Below are 27,621 nucleotides of genomic sequence, written 5' to 3' on the forward strand. Positions count from 1 at the left end.
TTTCACCAGCAAGAATGTGTTTATGAAACCCTGAGCATCTATGCCATCCGTAATAAACCAGCAGTTCCTCTCAGTCTGTGCCCAGTGACAGTTTCCAAAGCTGTGACATTTATATCCAAATGGTAATTGATTCAGAGGAAGCTGTTAGTATGCAGCTACAATTTAACAATTCTCCTCTTGAGGGGGGAGGGGATCAAGGCCCGGAAAGCAAAGAAAGGATTCTCTCTTTTCTTTTTTTCTTTTTTGCCATTGGAGGTTGTTGTTTTCTGTGTTTAAGACAGCCCACCCAGCCCCCTCCATCCCCACCCAGACCCCCTGAGAAGGCAGAGACGACTGGAAAGAGAGAGGTGGCTTGTTTTCCACATTTTGCTTCCTAACTTGACACACACACACACACACACACAGCTTGTGTGGAGGGATGCTGCTGAGGTTGTTATTGATTGGATGCCACTGACAGAATGGACTTTGTCACAGGCAGTCCTCCCCACTCAGGCTGCAGGCTGTGTTTACTGGTGCGTCTTACCGGCGAAGTCGAGGCACCACCACCAACAACAACAACAGCAACACAAGGGACAGACAAGCAGCAGTAATCCTCCCAGATATGGTAAAGCCTGCTGAACAGAAATAATGGCATCGCATCCAGCGTGCTGACTGCATGCAGGCCCTGCAAAATTGCCAGCGCTGTCACTCATGATTACCACTCGTGAGCACTAGCCACGGACAGTTACAATTATGACACGCTTAACGAGAACAAATGAAGCGATGATTGGCCATATAATGTGACCTCCAGCTACTGATGGCCGGGTTCATCGCGTGTCCTCGCTCTTATCGTTCAGCAGCTGCTAACGCAGATGAAAGCCATCACTTATCATGAGCCGGGCTGTTAACAACAAAAAACACCAAAAACTTTAGTGCACCTGTGGCTCGTTTTACACTCCGAGGACTTTTCCCTTCATTGCAACCATCCACGGCTTCTCTGTAAGCTGTTGCCGCCAACATTCAATTTGAGGTCGGGTTGGAACAAAGGTAAAATGAGTTTAGCACTACAATCTTAGCTAAATTAACTGTGTTTTTCAGTTTGCTCTAATCTAATTTATCCCCTCCCCCACCTCCTACCCCGTCATTCATTAGTGTTGCGCGAGTGATGAAAAGAAGGAAATCATCAGCTCTCTCAGTTGTAAGGCCTTTATTTCCCCCGGCTTCTTTCCTTCCACTCCATTTTCTCTCAGAGGCACACAAAATGAATGTCATTCGAACTTGGGAAATGTGCTCTGCTTGAGCTTGGTCGGGAAAATGGAAGCAAAGGTTGCTGCCTTCTAACATTAGGTGGTTGTTGTTAACCCCAAAGCACCACCTTTGCCTGAAGTCAAACAAAAAGTGACTGAGAATAAAAAGTCAAAAAGAAGACTTGAAAGTGTGCATCCATAAACTACATCAGAGTGAAGCTCTCCAGATGGTTTTGTATGCTGGAGTAAAATCTGACAGTACGTTTTTTACATTCATCATTCCATCAATTTTAACAGGATCTCCAACACCACAAATGCAGCTGTGAACCCTGACAGAGGCTCCGTGTACAGATGACTGCAGTCGCTCAGTGTTGTACGTCCTGATCTCCTCCTCTGAACACACTGACAATGATTTGAACCAAAAGTCTCAAGTTTGGATTCATCACGCCATCAAACCTGTTGCCAATGAGTTTCAGTCCGGGATACCGTCCCTTCCTAAGGAATTGCTTCTTGGTGGCCACACTTCCGCTGAGACTATTTCGAATGGTTTAGGTCAGGGGTGGGGAACTCCGGGCCTCACGGGCCGGTGTCCTGCAGGTTTTCAATATCACCCTGGGTCAGCACACCTGAATCAAAGGATTAGTTCATTGCCAGGCCTCTGGAGAACTTCAAGACATGTTGAGGAGGTAATTTAGCCATTTAAATCAGCTGTGTTGGATCAAAGACACATTTAAAACCTGCAGGACACCGGCACTCAAGCCCTGGAGTTTCCCACCCCTGTTTTAGGTGAACAGGCGCTGTATCTGCTGAAGGTCCAGATGCACCTATTTCCTGGTTTTTTTCTTTCCTTATTTCTTAAGGACTCAACGTTCAGATCTGCTGTAGGTATTTATTTTTTTAGGCCTGCCACTTCTTCTTTTATCCTCCATTTGCCCAGTTTCCTCAAATTTCCTAATTTTCCACAACATGCCACAAGCCAGGTTTTCAGCTAGTAGCTCTTTGGATATCACCTTGTATGTGCAAAAGTATTGTTTTATTTATGTCAAACAATGTCGACCAGTGTTGGGCACATGAGGCATCTTTGCAGCGATTCAAGTAAAAAATAAAAGAGAAAGAACAAATGATGTGTGTTTGTGACAGGCTCCTGGTAACAAAGTGCCTGAAGTTGGTTCTTGGTGATGTTGTGTCATGGTCCTGGGTTATTTTGACCCAGCGCTCTCAGTTTTCTTGTGTTTCTGTATCATGTTAAGTTCATTTGTTGTTCTAAGGATTCTATGGTTCCTAGGTTGTTCTGTTTAGTTTGGTCTATTAGATTCCCCCTTGTGTCTTTGCCCCCTGTCTCCCTCTGTGTGTCTGTTTATTTAATTGTGAGTTCTTGTGCCTTGTTTCATCATGTTCCCCAGCCCGTCATGTCTGCTTTCTCCCTCGTGTTCCCTCGTGTTCCCTCGTTTCCTCTCGTCTGCCTCTCCACTCCGGTATCATGTTTCCTGTTTTATTGTGAAGGTCCTGTGTTTGGTCTAGCTTCCCTGTCTCGTTATGGTTATTCGTGTCAGCTGTGTTCCTCGTGTGTCCTCACCTCCCTGTTATACCTCTGTGTATTCATGTCTGCGTCTCCCTCAGTTCCGTGTCGCGTCCTCCCTCTTGGCTGCGTTTCCTTGTGTGCCTCTTAGCAGCATTAGTTATTAACTTCCCAGTTTAGTGTTGTACCACCTTTTCCCCCATTCAGCGAATAAAGCTGCATTTTGAGTTGAAATCCAGTTTTCAGTGAGTTTGCATTTGGGTCCAATTCCTGCCTGCACACAGCTAGTTTATGACATGTTGTTTGTTATGTGTGGGCACGAGGGCTTTGTTATTTATTTATTTATTTAGACTGAATGCTTTGTGGGGAAATGGTCAGGTGTAAGGACAGGACTAAAGATGAGTGAAAAAGCAACCAGTGTCCAAAGATAAAGTTTGAAAGACCTTCAGAAATCCTGGAGATTTATTGAGACCACCTAAAAAAATAAGAGTCTTGCTACTTGGATGCAAAATATAGAGAAATGAGGTATAGCTCAAGACTTTTGCACATACTGTATACAGTCTTCGAGATCTATATCTCAGAGTGCACTAATAACTATTTATTACATAGATATTTGTTCCTAACTGTGCAGAGCAGAAACGTATCAGCGCCTTCTTCTTGACTGGAGTGCTTGACATTAAAACTCTACTTTGTTTTCCCACCAGCTGATGGCCAGATGTCTTCTCATAAATACTCATTTGTTCGTCACAAAACAGCTGTGACGGTGTGACACACACACACACACACACACACACACACACACACACACACACACACACACACACACACACACACACACACACACTCACACGCACAGCTGCTGCTCGACTTTCTGTTTTGATTTTGACTTTGCAATCATTGATCTCCTCTGAGAAAACTCGCTGAGCCGTTTTCTCTCCTTCCCTTCTTGCGCTTTGTGGTGGTTTTTCAGACGTGAGAAAAACAAGATATGGACTTAAGGTAAAGAACCAAACACAGAGGCTAAGAGTTTTAATTTCCCTCAACCCTAGTTTGCATTCTTTACGAAGTCATTAAGTATTCTTTAAGGTGTAACTCATCCAGTCACCGAGGTCCAAATTAGAAGTTTTAGTGTAGCTTATAATCCCCTTCTATGCATCATAGAGCAGTGAGATGTGTCAAATTGAAACAAATTACAGGAATCAGCGCACCAAGAAGTCTCTCTGGCCGTGCGGCTTTAGTTCATTTGATGAAAAAAAGATGGAAATGCACTTCTTAAATGTTCTGCGCCATTCTGTTAGTTGCTCCCCTGTTATCATAAACTCCACATCTACAGAAGAACTTATTCAAGCGTAGCGCTCCTGTCAAAACAACAAACAAAAAAAAATGTAACACTCATTTAACCTTTTACTAACACTGTTTCAATGTAACCACTTAGAACATGGAGAAAGTGCTGAAACTCTGAGAAGTTCTCTTTTTCAGGGGGATGAAAAACTCTTCAACTCAATTCAGTTTTATTTATATAGTGTCAAATCACAACAGATGGTCAACTCAAGGTGCTTCATATTGTAAGCTAAACACCCTAAAATATTACAGAGAAAACCCCAACAATCAAACAACCCCATATGAGTGAACATGGTGACAGTGGGAAGGAAAAACTCCCTTTTAACAGGAAGAAACCTCCAGCAGAACCAGACTGAGGGAGGGGCGTCCAGCTGCTGTGACTGGTTGGAGGTGAGGGGGAAACACATTGTGGAAGAGATCAATAATAACTAATGATTAAATGATTATGTGTAAACACATAGTGAGTGAATAAAGGTGAGTGAAGAAGAAGCAGGGTCACCTGATCAAGCTCTAACTTAATGCCAAGTCAAAAAAGAAAGTAAGTATTCTGGTTAGATTGCACTGTGGGGCTCTTACAAATAACCGTCTGGCGCTCACCTCTCATTGGTTAAATTTAAAAAAGTACACTTTTTGCTTTGTTTGAAATGTGTTTTGTCCAATATCCAAAGTGCCTGAACTGAACTCCTAAGACTCGACTTTGTTCTTTTGACTGAAATAAGATGTTGAGTCATCTTCTTGGATCCACAGTGGATCCTTTCTCTCAGTCACTGCCATCAACAGGTTGAAATTTGGTGTAGAGGTGGACACACCAGCCATCTTAGTTCCCTTCTGTTGTTGTTTCCTTTTTATTTGACATATCACATGATGTTTGAAACTGCAGAAGTATTACATCCCTGTGTTATTGTGGTCAAAGCCAAAATGTGAAGGCAGGCCAATCAGATTGCTGCTTCTGTACACATCAACTCCACCTTATACTTTTCCAAAGTTCCTCAAAGTGGTTGAATGATGCAGAATATTCAATTTATTTTGATTCCTTTTGGTCTTAAAATACTTAGAGTGCTCAGACTTTCTATAAGCTGTTTAATAACAGTGGAAAGAAAAGGCTTGATACTCTAACAGCCGATGTCCTTTATCATTTTTAAGGTCAAACATCTCTCAGCCTTAGCTTGTGCTAAACCAATACCTTCATCATCAATCTGTTTTGTGACCTTAAAATAATCTGCAAAGCTCTCTCAAAGAGACTGGAGAAAATAACCCCCCTCTTAATTCATCCTGACCAAACTGGTTTCATAAAAGGTAGGCACTCATCAACAAATACACGTAGATTACTTAATTTGATAGACTACTCATACAGTAAAAACCTAGAAACTACAATATTCTCTTTAGACGCAGAAAAAGCATTTGACAGAGTTAACTGGAAATTTCTATTTGCAACTTTACACAAATTTGGTTTTGGATCCTCTTTCATAAACTGGTTAAAAATATTATATAATTCCCCAACAGCTTGTGTTAGAACAAATGACCAGACATCCTCCAGCTTCTGTCTCTTGAGGGGCACCAGGCAGGGATGCCCACTCTCCCCTTCACTATTTGCAATTTTTATTGAACCACTAGCAGCAGCAATTAGACAGAATTCAGTAATTAAGGGCATAAAATGCAAGAACGTGGAACATAAAATCAGCCTTTATGCGGATGATGTGTTACTCTTTCTCCAAAATTCACAAACCAATATCTCTGGGGTGATTGAATTGATAAACTCTTTTGCAAGAATATCAGATTACTCAATTAACTGGTCAAAATCTACAGTCCTACCGATTAATTGCTCCTTCCATAATTCCTCTTCTACACCACTGCAATCAGGAAATATAAAATATTTAGGTATTAATGTTTCTCCCAAGCTTGCAGATCTAACTAAATTAAACCATATCCCACTTTTAAAGAAGGTAGAAGATGATCTGGCTAGATGGAAATGTCTACCCATATCACTCATGGGAAGGGTTGCCGCTATAAAAATGATGGTCTTACCAAAAATAAATTATTTATTCTCAATGATCCCAACTAAACCGCCACAAGACTGGTTCAGATCTCTAGATTCATGTATGTCCAAATTCCTTTGGAAAAATAAACCCCCACGTATAAGCTTAAAAACACTACAAAAGACCAAGGATAAAGGAGGACTAGAACTGCCTAACTTTCAGCACTACTTCTTAGCCAACAGGCTTCAGTTTATCTCAGGATGGCTAAAACACACCCTCTTAGATGAACCTTGGCTAGATGTAGAACAAGCACTCTGCAATAATCTAGAGATCTCAGACCTACCATTTATCAGCTCAAACATCCAACGACATGAATGCTTTAAAAGCATCAACATCAGCTCTTCTCTGACAGCATGGTGGGAGTTTCTAAAATTGACGGCGTCTTCATTAATCCCATGCAAACGTACACCTATCTGGAACAACCCTGACATATTACAAAACAATAATATGATAAACTTTTCAGATTGGAGTGGTAAAGGATTCAAATATTTAGAACATATATTAGAAGGAACAGAATTTATTTCATTTGACGGACTAGTTACACAATATGGGATCAACAAGAAAAGATTTTTAGAATATCAACAAATTAAATCCATAGTAAAAAAGAAATTTAAACCGGGTCAAGTTGAACTACAAACACCACCAAGTGTGGTTCAATTTCTTACTCTTAAACCCCCCAAATTACTATCCAAAATATACAGAATGCTTTCTAAAACAGATGAATCAATATCACTTCCTATTGCAAAATGGGAAGCGGATTTATCAGTTAACTTAGACCTAAACTTCTGGTCTCAGATTTGCTTAAAAACCTTTCATCTAATTAGAAATCCCAGTCTTCAATTAATTCAATACAAAATATTACATAGAGTGCACTATACAGGTCATCGGATGTTCAAGATGGGCTTTACGTCTACCAACAACTGCTCACACTGCCAAACCAATTCACCGGACAATTATATCCACGCTCTTTGGTTCTGTCCAGCAGTTCAGAAGTTTTGGCACGAGATATGTGAAGACTTATCGAAGTGTCTGAAATGTAACATTCCAACTTCCCCCTTAGTGTGTTTGTTGGGCAGCTTAGATAATGTCACTTCAGAAAAGAATATCGCCCATATGGTTTTCACTGCCCTATGCATAGCCAAGGAAACAGTCCTCATGAACTGGAAAAATAAAAATAATCTTAATTCTAACCAATATAGAAATTATCTATTAGATTACATTAGTCTTGATACAGCCTCTGCCACCACATCAGATCAATTGCTCTGGGCTCCTTTGATCAGCTCCATCACCTAGTGGGGGTGGGGGGTCATAGTTTGGTCCCGCCTTCACTGTTGTGATTGGTGTGGGGGTAGGGACAGGCTTAGGGCGTCGGGGGGTTCCCCGGAGGCATCTTCCTTGGGGGGCTCAACCCGGGGTAGCGGTCATGTCCGGTTAGGGGCTCTGTTGGCTCTCCGGTGACTGTTTCCTCGCGGCTGCGTGCAGCGGGGCTAGGGGAGGGTCTGTGCTGACGGACGTGGGTTACTGACCTGGTAGCCTGGCTGCCCCTGGGTGGGTCCGGGATGGGCGTGAGGTTCTGGGGGCGCTCCGTCTCTGGGCTGGGACCCGGACTGGGCCTCGGGGGCTTGGGTCCTGGTTGGTGTGTTGCCGGGGTTGTGGGCGGGTGGGTGCATGGGGGCCCAGCCCTGGAGCAGGGTGCCGCCGGTGCGTCGAGCCACCTGGGGGGCTCTTCAACTGGTGGGGGAGATTGTCACATCTTGCAGGAGCTTTCCTCTCCTCAGGAGCTGCCTCTGCAGGAGGGGGAGATACAGGAGAGGTGGAGGAAGATCTCAGCCTGGGTGTTTATTGTCTTATGTAGTCTGGAAGATGAGTGGATGGTGGGGTGGGTGCAGTTTTCTCTGTGGTGGGGTTGGGTGGACTGTCCCGGGCTCTGTGGGGCCGGGCGGCGCTGCTGCACTGGGCCCGGTCTGGATGGGCCTGGGCCCCCTTTCCCTGGCGGGTCGCGGAGTATGGGGGTGCCTACTGGGGTCAGCGGGGGAGCTGGCCCCAGGGAGGGGTCACTTGCCCCTCCCTTCCTTCCCTCCCCATCTCCAGCTGCCTCCCTCTTCCCGCTCCACCACAACCACCCACACATGCAGGGCCTTGGAGTAGGGGTATGTCACCAGGGTGCAGAGGAGGCTACCCCCCCCCCCCCCCTCTGTCCCCTTCTGGCTGCCTCTGCCTCAATTTTATCCCACAACTTAGACATTCACATTACTCACACTCTCATTACACATACATATAGGATCTTGGGGGTGGGCACGATACACGGAGTCCAAAGTACCATCAGGGTGTACACCCCACCCCTGGCATCGTTGCCCACCTCTCAATTTTAAATACACGTAGACATTGAGGGCTAGCAGGAGGGACCATGCGCTTACCTGCTGCTCTCTGGCAGGTAGCTCCATGCCCTCCTGGGTTTTAAATGCACCTTAGAACACACATGCATCAACATTACAATGAGCGGGTGGAGGGAGGTTTGGAGTCTTCTCTCACCCCCGTTCTCTGCGACCTGCTGGAGCAGGGGGGCTAGGAGGAGGAGTTGGCCGTCCGACTGCGGTCTGGAGTGTGGAGCCTTCCTGCTGCTGCGGAGTCGGGGCGGTCTGCCTCCCCCCACCGCAGGGAAAAGGGAAACACCACCTGGGTCTGGGTGCAGTTCCCCCCTCCAGGGGCGAGGGCACCTAGACCCGGTTTGTAGAGTACGCTTGGGGAGTGTGATCGTGTGTACAACGTCTCTTTATGTCTGTCTCCACGTTGGTTGAGTGTGGAGTAAGTGCATATGAGAGCATGAGGGTGGGAATGGATGTTTGTATCTGTGTGTGCCTGTATGTCTGTGTCTATATGTCAGGTTGGGTGTCAGGCGCCACCTCTCTGGGGACATCTCAGGCCCTCCAAGGTTTGGAGGCCTATCTCCCCCTACCACCACTTCCCCTGCCAGTGGCGGACCCCCTCAGACATCGGTGCATTGGTGGTTCTTTGTGTCCGGGGATGGGCGTCCAGGTACACACCGGCTCACTCCTTGGCGGCCGCTTATCGGGGCCTGGAGCCTGGGGCTCGCTCGGGCCACTTCGGAGGTGGGGTGCCCCCGGCCTCTCGGCCTGGGGCTCGGTCACTCAGGCGCAGCTGGCTGCCGGCGGAGCTCACGGGCGCGTCACTGCAACTCCCCCTGGCTTCTGCTCCGTGGCTGCTGAGTGAGCCCTCATCTGGGACTCTCCTCAGCTCTTTCCGGGACAGTGGCGCAGCTGCCCCTCTGTTGGTCTTCCTTGGTCTCTTGTGTTCTGGGGGCCTCTGGATGTCTGGAGTTTTGATCTCCTCCACACCTGCTTCACGCCCTGGAGGACGGGGCTGTGGCCCCCCCACACCCTCTAGCAGATTATTACATGAAGGAACCTTTTAAAAAAACAAAAAACAAGCGCGTCCATGCTCACAGGTGTACACACGGGTGATCACACCCACAAACTACACCCTTTTTGGCTCCTACCTCAAAGCACACTGTGTTCTGTTGATCTTATGTGCTGCACAATAATGTTTAACATTTAGTATTTACTGTCATATTCCCATATATCATTGTGATGTTGTTTATTCTATTACTCTTGTTCTCTTCTGCTTGCTTTCTTTTTTCTTTCTCAGCAGGTGATCCAGGTGATTGATATATGCATTTTTTTTCTCTGCCCGTTCTGTTGGTTTTTGTCTTTTGCCCTTCTCCCCCGTCCCTCTTCTCAGCTGTTTCTCTTTCCCTCTTTCTTTCTCCCCTTCTTTCCCCCAGTCAAGTCTGTCCCGTATTCAGTAAGTGAAAATAAAATAAACAATAAAAGGTGAATCAAATGGAAAAAAAAAAAAAAAAAAAAAAAAAAAATCTGTTTGTGCTTTTCATGGATTGGATCCAGCTGAGTGGTGCTTTTCCCCAATATCGTGAATGTTATTGCTTTCACCACCAGTGTATGACCTGTGATGGCCTGCAGCCAAGTGTAAAGCGGTAACCTTTGCCCTTTCTTTATTGTATTTTCTTGACCAACCATAACAAATTTGATCAATCTGGATTTTCAGGTAATTTCTCCTGGAAGACACTCTTAGTACACTTTGTACAACTGCTCATTCGTGTGAAAAATGACCAAAACAGCTGTGTCAACTGCGAAAAAAGACAGCAGTGGAGCGAAGTTGAAACCCCCGACTCCTTTCTAACCTCTGAACACCTGGCTGGCTGTGCATCGGTCGTGAAAATTGGTTTGTTGGGATTGGATAATTGAAGAAATAGCTGCACGCACTGCCCTCTCCAAGTACTGGAACGGTCTGTGGATCCATTTGACCATGGAACAATCCTTTTTGAATGACTATACTGCAAGCTTGACTCATTTAACAACACTGATTCCTTCACACCCTCTCACATAGAAACATCCCCTTATTTTAGACTATGCATTTTAACCAGGACTAAACAGAACATACAGTAGTTCTTGAGGACATACTTGCTGCTTGCTGCAGTTGCAGAGACACGTTGTGTTTCCTTATCGAGGGAGTTGCTGTAGGGTGCAAACCTGGATCCATAATTTCCATAACATTTCTTGGATATGCTTTAACACTAACTCCAAGTCTGACTTATTGTTAATCTTTTGGAAAACAAAATACAAGTTCATATATTCAATAAAGACTGAGGCTGACAGGAAGTGGTGATGGTGGAAGGTGAAAGGTGAACATCAAAATTAATCTGATGGATTTCAAGAACCTGGATTTCTTCTTAAGGACAGGGGAGATATTGATATCTCTTTCACACTAAATCCTAACATACTGATTTTAATAAACATTATAACATGGCGGCAGTGTGAAAAAGTCTTGAGTCACTAGGAAAATAGTTAAGAAGTTCAGGGATTTATTGAAACATCTGCAAACATTCATGGAAATATTACATGACAGACTAAATGTTCTTACAATTCTAATCATCTTCAACGTCAGTATTTGGCATGACCACCTTTATTCTTAAACACAGCCTGAACTCTCTTAGCCAGCTTTCTTGTACTTTCTTGAAACAAAAATTCAAAGGTGGATTCATCATTCCTTTCAAGCTGTTGATGGTGATTTTCATACCTCAGCCTTTTCTCCTGGCTTCTTAACAGCCGCCCTTCCACTGAGACCATTTCTGATGAGCCTTCAGTGAACGGCTGAAGGTCCAGATGCATCTCTCAGATCCTGTGTCAGGTCATTGCTGGATTTCTTTCTCCAGCTTATTAAAGACATGACTTTTAGATAGTGTTCATCTGCTGTAGAGTTTCAGGCCTAACACTTGTTTCTTGTAATCGGATCAGTTCGCAGTATGGACAAGTGGCTCCCTGGAAACAAAATAAAAAGAAATGAGGGGTGACTGCAGACTTTCACAGTTCTGCATAGGGACAAAAGTCCTGGGCCACCTACACATGACACCTACATGACCTGCTTGGCTATGGAAACCACTGCCTTGAAGCTCCTGGCACTCGGTTTTGTACAGATGTTAGTGCTGGAGGATGTTTGGAGCGCTGCAGTTATATAAATGCAGTGGGTTGGCCACACTTGCACACTATGTGTCTCAGCACCCTACTCTAACTTTATGTGGTCTGTCACTTTGTGAGTGAGTGCTGTAGTTCCTCAGTGCTTCCACCTACAGCACTTATAGCCGACAGTGGAATATCTAGGAGAGTGGAAATTTCCCAGACTGACATGTTGCAACAGCAGCATCGAACAGACCATCCTTTCACAAATGTTTGTAAAGGCAGACTGCATAGCGAGGTGCTTGATTTTATACACCTGTGGCAACGGGACTCAAAGATGAAGAGATGTGACTCAGTACGTTTTCCCTTATAGCGTAAATCGGAGGAGTAACAGCTACACTGAGAAAACTTCATCGGTTTTCTCAGAATTGGTTTGTTCCCCGCAGAGCTCAAGGAGCACTCTTTATGAAACAGGGCAAAAAAGCTGCTATTTCCCTCATTTGCATGATATTTGGTAAATAATTCATCAGATCAGCGGGATCTCTTCCACATGGGAACAAAAGTTTTGATGACAGTGTCGATGCTCTCCGAGTTCACCCCACCTGTCATCAACATTATCTGTTAGCTGCACTCTTTTACTCTCTCTCAAGAAGGATTTGAAGTTAATTATGCCAAAGAAAGGAAAAAATGTCAATCTGAATTATTATTATTAATATTGTTTATTTATTACGTATTAATGTTCACCCATGGAGTTAAAAGAAACAATAAGTTTCACCATTGTTGTATATTTCATGAAAAAAAGACCTCATGTCTTCAATTTAGGAAAATATTGATCGAGATTCTTTGATATAGGACAAAGAGACATAGCAGAAAATATACCATTGCAATATAAAACTGACTTATTTATTCATATATTATTTATAAATGTGAATTATGAGATAAAATTAACTTATAACTTATTTATGTCTCTTTAACACTGAAGTGCCACATATTCAAAATAATAATGTTTAAGCCCAAAATGCTGACTGTAAGTAATTTGATTACATGTAATACATAATTCTGTTACTTCAGTACAGTTTAAAATATCAAATTGAATCTGGTCAAATAAAATTTCCTCGACTGGTATATACTCGGTTCATGCGTAGCATATTTTCTTTAATAATTAATTATTTGAATAATATAAATTGAATAAATTCAACATATGCTAACTGACAGATTCTGAGGAATAAATTGTTTAGCATACATCAGTGACTTTGAATGTGTGGATATTTCTAATTAGCATTGGGGGGATTTTAAATTGTTTTATGGAAAGTCAAACACCTGCCAGGTGGGTAGATATGAGCAGCCGGCTCTCTTTGGTGGCGCACATCAAACCAGCTTTTAAGTTTTCAATTCACATCCAACGTCAAGCTTGTGAAAGATGTCGGGTCAGTCTGGCTCATTAACAAAGGCAACAGAATGGACCCTTGAACAGGACTGATGTCAAAGGAGAGCAATTCCCTCCTGCACCAGAAGTGGGGCAGACATTTTGGATGGTGCTCTGAGCTCAGTCAAATCAAGACCCACATAAAATCCCTGATTGAAAGACAAAATATAGACCAGCTGGATACTAGAGAGTGAATATGGAGCAAATATCTGTGATACTAATCAACATAACAATTACCAGGCGGGCGCTTTCAAGATTATCCCCTCTGTGGGGCGAAAGGCGATTATTTTTACAGCGCGATTGTTTAGCGCTCGTGGTGTGGAAAGCCGACACAGAGCTCGAGAGCTCCTCGGTGTCATTTATTGTTATTTATTTCATTTGTCTGTGGAAATACGGTCTCATTATTCTTCGGCGAATTCCGACCCCGTCGTTACCTGTCAGCTCTTTTTGCTGAAACTAGCTTTGCACACTAGAAGCTGTTTAACACTAATAGACAATCCCTCTTGCTTTTTTGCTCAACATGCCATCTGATGTGCCATTTTGACTGACAGAGGAATGGAGGGCCAATTTGCAAATGCCGCCTTCCAGAGCATCCACTGTGGAAAGACATTCATCAAAAGCTCTGTGCCCTTTTTCTTGTCTTCTTGTCATATTATCTGTACAGTGCTGTCAGGGGCACTGCAGAGTTGATCATACCATATATCAAAGGCCTGCATGGTTAGATCACTTGAATGATGTAAAGGATGGGTGGGCAATTAACTTCTTCTTCTCTCTTTTTTTATTCTTTTATCTGGAACTTGGAGTTAGCGGTGTGGGATAAAGTGCTTTAGACAACTGACAAGTCAAGTAGGGGCACAGAATTAAACGCCACCACTAACACGGTGCAACGTGTGCAAGTCTTAATATCTGCTCAGGTATCTTAGCAAAAGACACAGTCGAGCTGCTACATTTATAAGAGGTTACTGTAGTTATATTTATTGGCTGTAATAATTGTGATAATGATAGGCACTGCCCTGAGAATTAAATTTCAACAATATCATTAAACTTTAAATAGAAAAATTAAAAAATATAAAACAGGTGATTTATGAAAACATTTGTACTCGACTGTAAAATGTTGATTTTAGAGCTCAAGTGGAAACTTTTAACATGGGAGTTCGCCGATGTGACTCGCTTTTGGACCCAGACTCAAGTGGCCACTAGAGGGACTCAACTGATTTTTGGCTTCATTTTTCCTGTCTCTGAGGTTGTTGCCTGGTAGCAGCCAAATGCTAATGTGTGCCCTGCATAATCATCTAAATTTACTCTGAAGGGGATGCTAGTTTACAAAATAAACATCATGTTGCTTCAAAGAAGACTTTAAAGTAGAAACTGAGACCATAAACACATCGGGGAAGTGTTTACCGAAGTGAACAGTGGAGCCATTTTTCCCACAGACTTCTATACACTTACACTTCTTTTTGCTCTCAGGGCAGCTGCCCTCTGCTGGCCAGCAGAGAGAATGCAGGTTTCAGGTGCTTCTTCACTTCTTCACAAGTCAGCTACCTCCAAATTTTACATACAATTACAGCTCAAATATTTTGTGTTGTGATTTTTATATCTTAATTTTTAAACAATATTCATTATATATAAAGTCAAATATTTCAAGACTTTAAAAAATAATAATTGTTATAATTATGGCTTATAGATTATGACAATCAGATGATATATCTTGTTTGAGTAAGTTACTGTTCAGACGGCATCAGTACCTCTTAGTCTGTGTCAGTACACACAAACATAACCATGGGGTTGTCAGCTCACCTGACAGCTGTCTGGATGAAGATGATCGACACCACAAGGAGGCTAAGCCACAGGTCATTGCTGAAAAGTCTGGCTGTTCACAGTGTGCTGTACCGAAGCATATTAATGAAAAAATTGACGAGAAGGGGAAAAATGTGGTGCACAAGCATGAAAAAGCACACCAGCATATAGGAAATCAGCAACTTTGACAGGACTGTTAAGCAAAGTCGATTCAAGAGTGCGGACAGCTTCACAAAGAGAGGACTGAGGCGGTATCAGAGCATCAAGAGCAACAGCATCCATCCATTTTCAGAAAGAAGTGGCAGTCATGAACCAGAGACAACAACAGAACCACCTTAATTGAACTAAGAAGAAACAGAACTGAACAGCTGCTCAGTGTCTGAAGGAAGAGTTTAGTGTTTAACGTTTCAGCAGTCTGTGATGATTTGGGATGTCACGTCATCTTCTGGTGTTGGTGGTGGTTGAACAATTGCGTCCACAGTGCAAAGCCAATGCCACATCTACCAGGAAGCTTTAGAGCACTTCATAGGACCATCTGAAGACACTGAGTTCTTTTTCCACAGTGCCAAAACTACCACCAGATTGTTTGCTGATCATACTGTGCTAATGTTGCCTGATAATTCAACTGACCTGAACCCCACAGAGACTCTACTGTCAAAAATAAGGTGAGAAATGTCGAATGCAAAACTGTAGACAAGCCGAAGGCTTCATGGTAATGGAAGATGTTCAGAAGGTCAGAAATATTATTTTTGAATGATCATGGGATATGGGATTTGTGAGATACAGCCATGGTACAATAAAAAGGTAAAAGACATAATAAAATGATCTACTGGGTCTTTAAATTGAGTAAATACAACCTGAGCTTTATTGAGTAAACAAAAACTAGGCTTTTTAGGACCAGAACCCAAGTGCTTGAAACAGGAAGCAGAATGAATGATTTATTTATTTAGGCTAATGGACAGAGTCTAAAACAAAGTCCATATCATGAAGCACAAAATCCAAAATAACTTAGAAGGAAAACACCTCAGCAGGATAACAGACATCCTGACAAAGGGAAAACAGCACTATTTATACACACACACCGGATAATCGGGTAAGCAACCACATCTGGGAAAACGAGACAATCAGGGAAAATGACAGACAGAAGATAAAACTTGAGACAAGACACAAGAGACACAAAGTAAAACAAGCAGTGACAAAACACTAAGTCAAAATACTCATACAGCAACTTGACACTAAGGGATACTGCTGGCTGGGGAAATAACTCAAAATAACAAACTCACAGCTCATGATAAAATTTCAGAAGCAGTGTCTGGGAGAACTAAGAAGATGCTCTGATTGGGTAACTTGTAGTACGACTCTCCAAAGCAATAACTTGATGTAATCTCCATTCTTCTTTAGTGTTGCTTCAATTCATTGAGGTTTGCAGGTATTTGTTTACACGCAGCTCTTTTAATGCCCGTCAGGCTGAAGCCTGGACTCTGGTTGGGACTTTGAAACACTTTGATTCCTTTCTTTTTCAGCCCTTCTTTTGCAGATTTGGCAATGTGCTTGGGATTGCTGTCATGTTATATGATGCAAAGATCACTTTGTTATACAGTGGAGCTCATGGACGACTCAGTGATTGTAAGGTGCCCACGTCCAAGTCAGCACGCCTCCACCACTATGCTCACAGTTGGTAGGAGGTGTTTGTGCTGATATTCATCATGACCAAACATCTGCATTGTTAAAGAAATCTTTTGGTTCCCTTCCAAACAAACTATACTGGTTCACTCTTTTCCTAATTGTGATGAACTTTAACATTTAACATGTCAGCTGAGACATGTAGTGTATGACATGTAGTTTATTTATTTTGGTTTTTATTTTGCAATTACTTTAAGGAATGCAGAGTCTGGCCTTGGGGTGAATTTGCTGGGATGTCCACTCCTGGAAAGATAAACAACTGTCTTGAATTTTCAATCTTTCTGACTGTAGAGTGAAGTTGTTTGAAAATTGCCTTAATACCTTTCCCGGATTGATGGGCAGCAACAATTCCTTCTCTATTATTGCTGATGTATTTCCTCTTTGGCACGGTGTTAAAACACACCTAAATGCTTCCGACTAGCAAACTGCCCAAACTTCACACTTGCCCATAATCACCTGGCTGCTTCTTACCCTCTTTGTTCTCACAGAAGCCGTATAGGTCTGCTTAGTGTTTTTACATTCTGCTTTTGAATGTTGCTCATGTTTGTTTTTTTTTTTTTTTAAAGATAAATAATCACACAGTGTAATATATCACATCTAATCCTAAGATCTGCGAAGGACCAGATGATTCTTGAAGTCCTGATATATAAAACTTTAGAAGTGACAAAAGGGTGTACTTTCTAATCATCAAAATTAAACCAAAAAAGCATGAAATGGTGTGTACTGAATATAGGATACACAAAAAGTATTGCTTGTCACAATATTCTAATGTTATGAGATGGTGCAGTTCATGAAAACAAAAACTGTTTTACATTTAAAAACAACAAAAACCCACAAAAAATCATTATTTGTCCTAAAATGTCAAATCTAATCTCCCTACCCTTAAAATTAAATCTGTCACCATAAGATTCACATGTAATAATTCAACTATGGCTGAAAGTAATTCACTCACACATAAAATAAATGTTAACAACTGTTTGTTGTGGCTTTAACATTAATAATACTACAAGAATGCACCAGTGATATCAGTTTTATAACTTAAGTGCATTAAATGTTGCAGAGGACCCCATAAATATCATCACCTTGCTATGTGAAAAATAGAATTGCTGTAAAAGTAATAACAGCAGACCTTGGTCAAACAGCATTCACCTTGATCAAATGGCACTAGAGCTGGCTAAAACAAATAAATCTTGGCAGTAGTTTTAGTCTGCACACCAGATGGATGAGCTTTGACATGCCGGATAATAACTGAGTGAATGAGGACAGCAGACTTCATGCAATGACAGCAAAGTATTTGAAAGTCAATTTGATACGGTTTCCTTTTGCTGTCAAATTACCTGTCTGGATGTTTTAATGTGGTAATGCTCACCATCTGCTCTGTCAGATTTGGCCAGAATAAAGCACATATTTTAAAACGATTAAACCTTTGAGAAAATGGGAAAGGCTGAGTTTTAAAAAAAATAATTCTATTAACTATGTCCCACTCCTGATATTTCTCGTTTTGAGTGATCTGTTCATAAAAAATGTTTGCAATATGTTTGTAATAAAACCCTGCTATCGGGAGATGTAGTATATGTACAATTCACTGACTACATAAAGAAGATGGACACAAACACTGTGACAGTAGCCGTACGCTCATCGTGAAACTGAGGCGATGTTGGTGTTTTGAAACTAGATGAAATCAGATGCAGTGTGGGTCTTACTGAGACACTGCATGGTCCAGCTCAATGTGACTTTCACTGATACTTTTGGTTTAGGCAAGGCAAGGCAAATTTATTTGTATAGCACAATTCAACAACAAGGTGATTCAAAGTGCTTTACAGAGACATTAGAAACAAAAACAAATAAAAAGCATGATTTAAAATTGATTAAAACAAGCAAACAAACAAACTAACTAAACACACACATTTCACACCTGTTCGCGCAATCTGAACCCTTATCGTAAGGGGAGCTACCAGTCCTTCTGTGGACGAGCTACTTTCTATTTTAAATTCCCTGAATTTAAAATACTCTCTAGACCCAGTCTAGACCCAGTTGGGGAGCTACCCAGAGCTCTAATCCCACACCTGTTCGCGCGATCTGAACCCTTATCGAAAGGGGAGCTACCCAGAGCTCTAAACCCACTTAACAAACAAACAAAACCGTATATAAAATCAAAACAGATAAAATCAGAACAGTAGATAAAATCAGTAGTTAGTGTAAGTTTTGAAATTTAAGCTTAAAAGTGTGGATTTGGTGCTTTATTCAAATGCAGCTGAGAATAGGTGAGTCTTCAACCTGGATTTAAATAAACTGAGTGTTTCAGCTGATCTGAGGCTTTCTGGGAGTTTGTTCCAGATATAAAAATAATAATATAATAATAATAAAATAATTTCCCCCAGGGATCAATAAAGTATTCTGATTCTGATTCTGATTCTGATATAAGGAGCATAAAAGCTGAATGCAGCTTCTCCGTGTCTGGTTCTGACTCTGGGAACTGATAAAAGACCGGATCCAGATGACCTGAGGGATCTGGAAGGTTCATACTGGGTCAGGAGGTCACTGATGTATTTTGGTCCTAAACCATTCAGAGCTTTATAGGCCAGCATCAGAAGGTTTAGTGACCATTTTAAGCAAAAATGACCTTTTTTTTTTTTTCTTAAGGTTTAGTCTAGTCCATGCTGTCATCAAGGTCATTTTAGTTTTGAGTCTTTATCTGTTCTCATGTGTCTCTCCTTGTGTTCTGTGTCTCCCCAGTCTGTCGTGTGTCTCCTGTGTTACATGTTGTCAAGCTCTTGTTGTCTATGTCCCGTTTCCTGTTTTATTTTGAAGAATCTTGTGTTCCATGTTCAGTGTGTTTAGTTTTGCTTCTGTTGTTGATGCGTCATGTTGATTTGTGTCAGCTGTGTTTCCCCAGATGTTTCCACTTTCCTCATTACCCTTCTGTATATTTAAGTCCTCTGTCTCCCTCTGTTCATTGTCAGGTTATCTGCTTATCTCGCCTCATGTCTATGGATTATTTGTGTTTCCACAAGTAGGGATGGGTATCGTTTAGGTTTTATCCGATACCAGTACCAAACCGGTACTTTTGAAATGCTGCCGGTGCTTAAACTGTGCTCGAACTGGTGCTTAAAGAATGGAGAACACAAAATTGGTCCAAAAACCTCTCCTGTTCAGCTGGTTTTTTGTAAAAAGATAACAATGTGTGCCTTTTCTGCAGCTATAGGGGATTTATGGCATCACTCTTGGCTGGAAGCAGTGCTTAATCAATGGAAAAAACACAACTTTTGTCCAAAATCCTCTCATGTTCAGCTGTTTTCCACTTTTTCTTTGGTCGTTTTAGCCTTTTTGGCCAGGGTGAAGGGAGTATCTGCCATCAAACAAGAAGACAGCCGCATGTAACTACCACGGTGTTTGCTAGTTCACCTTACATGCATCAATGTAATAACGTGGTTAGCCTACTCAACGTAAATTACACACGAACAACATTAAGCTACTCACGCAGAGAAGAACGGCTGCTGCTGCATCATCATCCTCATCATTTCTGCTACACTGGCAGGGCTAGGGGCCAGGACTCTCCTCTTCGGGTTTTTGGGGGATGTTGCTAACTCCGGGTCCGATAACAGGCACCACACCCGCAGTAGATGTGCTCAATGTGAGGTCTCGCAGCAAGCTATCAAATACGGCGCATTTTTCGGCTTTTAAAAAAAAACGCTATGCGTTGCCAGGTGTTTCATCGGATTCGAGGTGTTACCTCCTTTGACAGTATCACAGTATCAGCTTAAAGCACTTGTTGCAGGCTGCTGAGTTTGCATCTTTTGCTGTGAAGTACAGCCAGACTTTGCCATAATGGCACCGGATATCAGTACCCATCCCTATCCACAAGTCTCCATTTGTCATGCTTCTTTTCAGGTTCATGTTAATGTCATACTTTTCTTGTCTCATTCTAGCTGTTCTCAGTTTAGGTTATCATTTAGTCTTTTCCTCAGTTCGTCTTTGCCTTTGTTTTTGTTTTTACCATCAGCCTAAATAAACGGCGCGCTTTTTGTTATACTTTGTTTTCTTTCCTGTGTCTGCTTTTGGGTCCACTCCACAACACACTGGCCATCCTGGCTGTGACAGGATTCAGGTGTCATCACCTTTATAAGGGGACAAAATTGGCACTCTGGAAACACAGAAAGCAGCACACGATCAGGTGTTATGACCTAGAACATAATCGTTCCCTAACAATAAGTGGTTACCAAGTATCATATGATGTAAACGTGAAATTACCAGTAAGTGAAAAGTTACATTTTTTTGATAGTAGTGTAGAAAACAGTGAGCTTAGAGTCATCAAGACAAATACACAAAAAATCACTTAACATTGATTTCGCCAGAAATTTGAAATAAAGTAAATGACTTCAATGGGAAAATGATTTTAGGAAAATCTTTAATACTGAAATTAAATAGCAGCCCGAAGTCATGATTCCCAAAAGCCATATTTAGTAAAACATTCTCAAGTTTGACTTTTAAATTGTCAGATCTGTGAAGCATATCCTGAAAATCAAGTCAGCATTTGTAGAAAATATTTTCTGGGAGCTGCGGTGAACTGAGAAAATGTCATCTTAAAGTCATTTGTTTCCCATCAGTGTACAGAATATTCAAATATGTCAGTCAGATGTTGGCATTAAAGTGAAGGGATGAGTAATCAGATTGCAAAAAGCAGGATTTCTGAAATACTCTCATATGTATGTGCTTAATATTAACCTTTCTTAAAGTAGCCCTTTCCCTAAATTCAGCTTTTACTCTGAACGTCAAATTAAAACTTCCTCCCCGCTTCAAGATATTTCTGCAGCGCCCAAATCCGTCTCACCTTCCCCTCCACTTGGATGGGCTTTGATTTATAATTCTAAAGTAAACCAGCTGGGGCATGTTTGCATAGACACGCACACGCACACACACACACACGCACGCACGCACGCACGCACAGCTTGTGTGCGCACTGATGCGTGAATATACACCAACAGCAGCGCCTCGCCTCTGCAGACAACTTCTAATACACTGTTATCTTTGTGTTTTTTCCACCTCGCGACTTATCGAGTGCAGCCTGCAGGCATATGACCAAAGGAGAGGGGAGCAGAGATGATTGATAATTAAGTGAAGTACCTGTATCGGTGACGTGGGTGGGGAAGACAGAGAGCGAGAGAGCGAGAGAGAGAGAGAGAGAGAGAGAGAGAGAGCGATGGAAGGAGGCGGGCCGGAGAGGAGAGAGAGGTCTTGCCTCTTGTCTTGCCGAGGCTCTTTGATTCAGTGGCAGTGGCTGAGACAACCCTGTTACCGGCCAATGTTAACCTGGTAAGTCCTCATGTTCTTCTTCTCTCTCTTTAAATCAGACCATTTGCCATTTATCTCTCTTTAGAAACGAGTAGAAGTTACTTTACAGGTCAGGAAGTCGGAAGAAATAAAGTTTGCGCATAAAATGGAAACAGATGAGGCGACACAACGCAACGCAGCGGCATATTTGGGATCTCCGTGCAAGTCAACATTAAGAATTGGTTCTTTTTTAAACCAAAGTAGCTGATATTGGTGTTTTGAATTATATGAATATAGAAACGGGTCGGTGTTTTTTTTTTTTTACTTTCCGGGTGCTGAAGCGCTCCAGCAAACCAAAGGGAAACTTGGGCGCTGTCCACGGTGCTGAAAGTGTTCGCGTGTTTAAAGACGGTCCGGTTGTCGCAGCTTTATCTCTGTCTGTATTGACAAAGTTTCTCATGGATAACCCCTCTCTTCTCCACAGTGTAACTAAGAGCCCCGATCATACTCGAGACCAACAGCTCGTGGCAAAGCAAAGACAGATTCCCCTGAAGGACTCTGTGTATTTATCGGGTATCTGTGTCCAGATATAAATCCAGACCTTTGGTCAGACCCAACTTTAGAAGAAAAACACGCTCTTTATTGGATGACCACGACGTGTGAAGATGCATTGCGTGTCCGATGAGTGCAAAATCTGCCAGTTAAAGTCCGTGATCAAGAGCTCGGCGCAGACAGGAGTACCCGCGGTGAAGAAACCCGCAAGAAGCTCCACCCGGTAAGAAGTGGAAGAGTGATATTCAGTGAAGAAAGAGAAGAGAGTGGGGGCCAGCAAACAAACACCAGCGCGTCATCAAATGATGGGGATAAAGCACCTTCTGCTTCTTTTGGTTTACTTAGACCCTCTGAATGTCCTGTGCGCCGCCACCACCAACAAAAAGAACAAAACCCCGCCGAGGAGGATCCCAAAGGTGAAGGAGGTCAACGGCAGCACCACCGCGGTCCCCGGAGCCGCCGCCGTCCCGGGGAAGATCACCCAGGTCCAGGCTCCGCCGCTCGTCGCGTTCCAGCACGACACCTGTAAGGGCTACTACGACGTGAGCGGTCAGTTCGACAACGCGTTCGCCTGCAACAATACCGATCACCGCTTCTGCTGCGGCAGCTGCTTTCTGCGCTTCTGCTGCGCGGACCGGGGTAAGCGGCTGGAGCAGAACAGCTGCAACAACTACATCACCCCGGACTGGATCAAAACCCAGCCCCCGTCACCGGCGCCAACAGGTGACACGTACGACCCCGCGCTGGACCAGACCAACACCACAGTGTACATCACCTGCGGGGTCATTGCGCTCATCATTGCCATTGGGATTTCTGCAAAAGTTGCCTACGATAAAGCCACGAAGCCCCCTCAGGAAATGAACGTGCACAGGTGAGATCTTTTTTTCTTTTTTTAATGTTGTCACAATCCAATCTGGGAAATTATAAATTTTAAAAGATGTCCTTTATGTAATTTCAGTTTTACACTTGTGTTCCTGTCTGGACTCTGTCAGTGCCGTTTACTCATATAAATCTGAACCTGTTTTCATGTGTCAGAGTAATTAAGACTAATTCTTAAAACTACAGTTTATCAAATGATCAGATGGGGAAGCCTTTTTTGCAGATTGACACAGACTTCAGCTCACAATCAGATTTTTTGCTGTCAATTCCTTCCAATAGATTTAAAACCCAATCTATATAGTTGCTCTCATGGGGAATCAACTAATCTATAGTAACGCACATAACTTACACCTTCAGTATCATGGGTTCAGTCTACCCCATGACCTTTTAACATTACCATTACTCTTTTTCCCAGAGATTTGCTTTAAAAAAAATCATAGATACCTTTACAGGGCACACATCCCATTCTCTGGCAATCCTTGAAGGCGGGTGGTGGTATTTTATGTCCGTCAAACCTCCAGGGAATAAAGCAAATGCCACTGAAAACCATTATAAGTGATCACGTTCATCGTGATGGGAGTGGTCTCTTTTGCAATGACTTTTTTTTAAGTCCTCGAGGCACCAGTAGTGGTCACTGAATTGCTCAGTGAATATTAAAGCCACATAAAACCACATCCTGTAGCCATTTCAGTCACAAGCTGAACAAATTGCTGTATGATGTGTGGAACAGGCCAAAGGCAATGTTTGCCCCCCCCACACACACACACACATCATGATCATCATCATCAGAAAGTCAATTATAAGATATTTTCCATGCAAATGACTTCTGTTTCCATCCTTATGTCCTGAATCAGACCTCTTCGTCTATTTTTTCAGCTTCAAGGCATTTTTTGTTGCCTAAAAATAATTCCGCTGACCAAATTATGGGCACCGTTGTGCATTTGAAAGTCTGCTGTGCTAAACACTGCAAATGGTGTGCTGTTGTATAGAAAGCTTTAACCTGGGTGTAAAATCTTGCAGTTTCTTATAATTTGAAAAATTTATGACTGTCAATTTGAAAGCTTGGAGTATTGCAGCTAGACTCTTAATAAATTACAAAGAATAACTGATCTTTCAGGACTGTATTGTCTGCAGCCCAGAAATAGCCAGATAACTGTGGAAAAATTCAGACTGTGGTTCATTTCAGCAGGATATATCATTTCCAAATTTCTCATTTATTTTCCATGCAGTGCAGTCTGGAGGCTTTGCATTGCATTCTAAGTGATAAAACGTGCAGGACCCTACTCCCTATTTGAATAAAACTTTGGTACTTTATGCAAATCAAAGGCCAGATGCAAGATCATTGGGAGCTTATTTCTCACTTCAAGTGTTGTCACTGTCTGTCTATCCATCCATCCATAGAACCCTAAAGCGACTGAAAACTTTGTTATCTTTCTTATCTTTAATAACAAAGGGATTACAGATAAAGTAAATCTACATTTTAATCATCCTCTTTGGCACGATAGCTCAAAATGCCACACTAGTTGTTCATGTTTGCTACCAAATGTGTGCAGCTGTGGTTTCAAATATGGCTCTTTCACTGTCTGTAGCTTTAAATGGAAGTGAGCCACTGTGGCCACCCCATCTTTCTGGAAGAGGTCTGTGAAATGGCAGCACACAGATCGCATGTCACCTGACACAGACTGAATGATACTTCGAATGGAAAAAATTATGCCTATTCTGCCTTTCTGAACTATTATTTTACAATGAACTATAATGTGATAATAATAATAATGATGATAGGAAACATTTTAGAAGCAACTTTATGCCAAATGGTAGCACAAAAGTCATCATGGAAAAACACCAAAGGATCTAATAGTTATGTCCTTGTTATTTGGCTTCACAGTTTTGACATGCATTGTGCTGACATTAAAGATAAAAGAAATAAACTTGGTGTTCAGTTCCTCAGATACCAGCAAAAGACCATGTGGCCTACTTTGCTCATGGCTGAAACATTTTAGGTAACAGAGGATCTGATGATGGACTGTTCTGAAGATTTAGCAGAGTGTGGTGACTGTAACTGTGATGCCATAATGTTACAGAAGTCTTTATAGGTTGCTTTCGTCCACAGGAATGACTTTTATGGTATCGTAGTATATCAGCTCATGCTGTTATAGAGTAAATTTCTACAGTAGGGGTTCTTTTATTGTTCGTGTGGTGTGTGGTTAGATAGAATTTCTTGTGTTTTGAATTTTGGTTTCCACCTTGAGATTAAAAAAATCTTTTTAGATGCATCTCCGTCAGCATTCCTGCAGAAAAGGTAAAATGGAAAACCACTGTCTGTTTTACTGTTTGATAGACATTTTCCACGTAGCTGATTGCTTCCATGTCTGATGGATATTCCGTCGTCACTGAAGCAGGTATTAAAAGGATAATTAAGGATAGTGTTTAATTAGTCGTAGGTTTGACTAAAATTGCATTTTCCACCCACAATTAAAGAAAAATTATAGTCAGTTAGTCACTGCTGGTGTTCAATAGTCTCTGGAGTCACCTCGTATTATCCATAGTTGACTCTGGACAGAGCAGTAGAGGATGTCTTGTTTCTCTCCAGAGCCCAGAAGTTGACTTAATGATAATTGCACATTGTTATGCTCGGGTCATGAAGCTTTGTTGCCTGCTGATTTGAAAATGTCGAGGGAGATTACTCAGCTGTCTTTCTTAGAGAAACACAGTAACAAGTTCTTGATAGAAAATGTCCAAATTCAAGCTCTGACAAACAACACAAAGAAACCTTTTCAGCAAATCAATTATAGATTCAATTTAAGCTAGAGTGTTGGCTTTCTCCTTTCAAAAGCTGGCACAGCAAGCTTTTAATATCCATATGGACTTTATAATACAGTGTTGTGTTTGTAATGGACACAAAAATAACAACAAATATCACGATGCAGATTTTTTTTTAGTCTGTACTCTGAAAAGTGAAGCAACATTTAGATTTATGCCTTCGTACTGCTTTTCCATCCTAGCCATGGGGTGTACTTTCAAGTGGATCTGCTTAATGTCACCACTTCAATATGAGGGCTGGTGTCGAGAGTTTAGAGAGAGGACAATTAAACGAGGAGGCACGGCCTGCTGGGTGCTCAGTAGCATTTTCCCTCTTTTTATGATTTATTTATTTTCACCAGCCATTTGGCACATAGAGCTGTTGTAATGATGTCTGCTGGAATAGACCTCAGAGGCTGCCAGCAGACATTCATGCTGACAGCCGTGACCACAAAGAAGTAGTGGAACATGGGATCAGCTTTATATTTGGCAAGGGCCTGCTCCTGAAAAGTGTGAGCGTCTCTCTTAATTTCCGGTGCTTCTCCAAAGTGATTTAGACTCCTACCTCTGTGACTGAGGGAGGAATGTGAGCAGAATATTGAGCTGTTGGCAGACCTTTGCCGTTTGGTCTGTGACCTTCACCGAAACGCAAGAAATGTGAGTGAGAGCTAAAGTTTTATTGATCGCTTTTCTCGGAAAAAAAAAACAAGATGCAATTTATGCTAGTTACACATTTGGTGCTTGTGAGCGTTTGGGGCAGCGCGGTGCAGGGCGGTTGGTTTGACTTACCTCTTCACATCCACCAGGACACGGGAGACCACATCTAGGGTTTGGGAGCGGAGTCTGGTTAATGTTCAAACCCTTTATATGACAGTTTTATCAGAAAACGTATAACATAAATAAGGACGAGACTTCATTTGAAATGTAAAAGCTCCAAGTTTCCATAATTCTTATTCAAATCTAACCCTGCACAGCTCACCTGTAACTTTGTAGATGTTCAAAGACAAATGAAAGGCGTCTTACAACAATTCAATTCAATTCAATTCAATTCAATTTCTTTATTGTCCCACAAGGGGAAATTAGTTTAGCAGCAGGAGGATAAGAACAAACAGAACAATACTATAAAACAATAATAACAATAATAATGATAGAAAATTCAAGGACAATTATTTGCCATTAAGGAGACAAGACGCAGTAGGGATAAAAGAGACCTGGAGTCTTTTAGTCCTCCTCGGAGGTACTCTAAAACGGCGGCCGGAAGGCAACAACTCAAACTCACTGTGAAGTGGATGGTTCACACAATTAATAATAGAATGAGCCTTTCTAAGCACATTTCTATTGTAAATGGCCAAAAGTCCATCTTGCCAGCGCCCTGAAATTTTGCTAGCAGTTTTTACCAGAAGTCCCAACCGATTCTTATTCTTCACCGTCAGGTTACCAAACCAGGCAGCGATACAAAAAGACATCACAGATTCGATAAAACTTCTATAAAACAAGGACAACATCTCACATGAGACGTTAAAAGATCTCATTTTCCTTAAAAAGAACAGTCTTTGTTGAACTTTTTTAGTAGTGGCATCAGCATGAGATTCAAAACACA

The 27,621-nt window shown here is 42.0% G+C and overlaps 1 protein-coding gene across 4 annotated transcripts in view; it reads left to right on the forward strand.

The window, feature by feature from the left end:
• Window positions 1–21,796: 21,796 nt before the first annotated feature.
• shisa6a (shisa family member 6a) overlaps window positions 21,797–27,621 on the forward strand; it is an 85,332-nt gene continuing 79,507 nt past the window's right edge. For 3 of the 4 annotated variants that reach the window (XM_085455015.1, XM_085455017.1, XM_085455018.1), the window contains exons 1-2: window positions 21,797–21,833; window positions 22,276–23,214. In XM_085455015.1, coding sequence (XP_085311141.1) covers window positions 22,646–23,214 — 569 coding nt within the window. In that variant the 5' untranslated portion in view covers window positions 21,797–21,833; window positions 22,276–22,645. Of the gene's footprint in view, window positions 21,834–22,142; window positions 23,215–27,621 lie in introns of those variants that run through there. The other variant, XM_085455016.1, reaches the window with a different exon arrangement.

This window comes from Copadichromis virginalis, linkage group LG4 (assembly GCF_057382275.1).
Source record: "Copadichromis virginalis isolate Kocher_CV1m ecotype Utaka linkage group LG4, C_Virginalis_male_GT1.1, whole genome shotgun sequence".
Lineage (NCBI taxonomy): Eukaryota > Metazoa > Chordata > Actinopteri > Cichliformes > Cichlidae > Copadichromis > Copadichromis virginalis.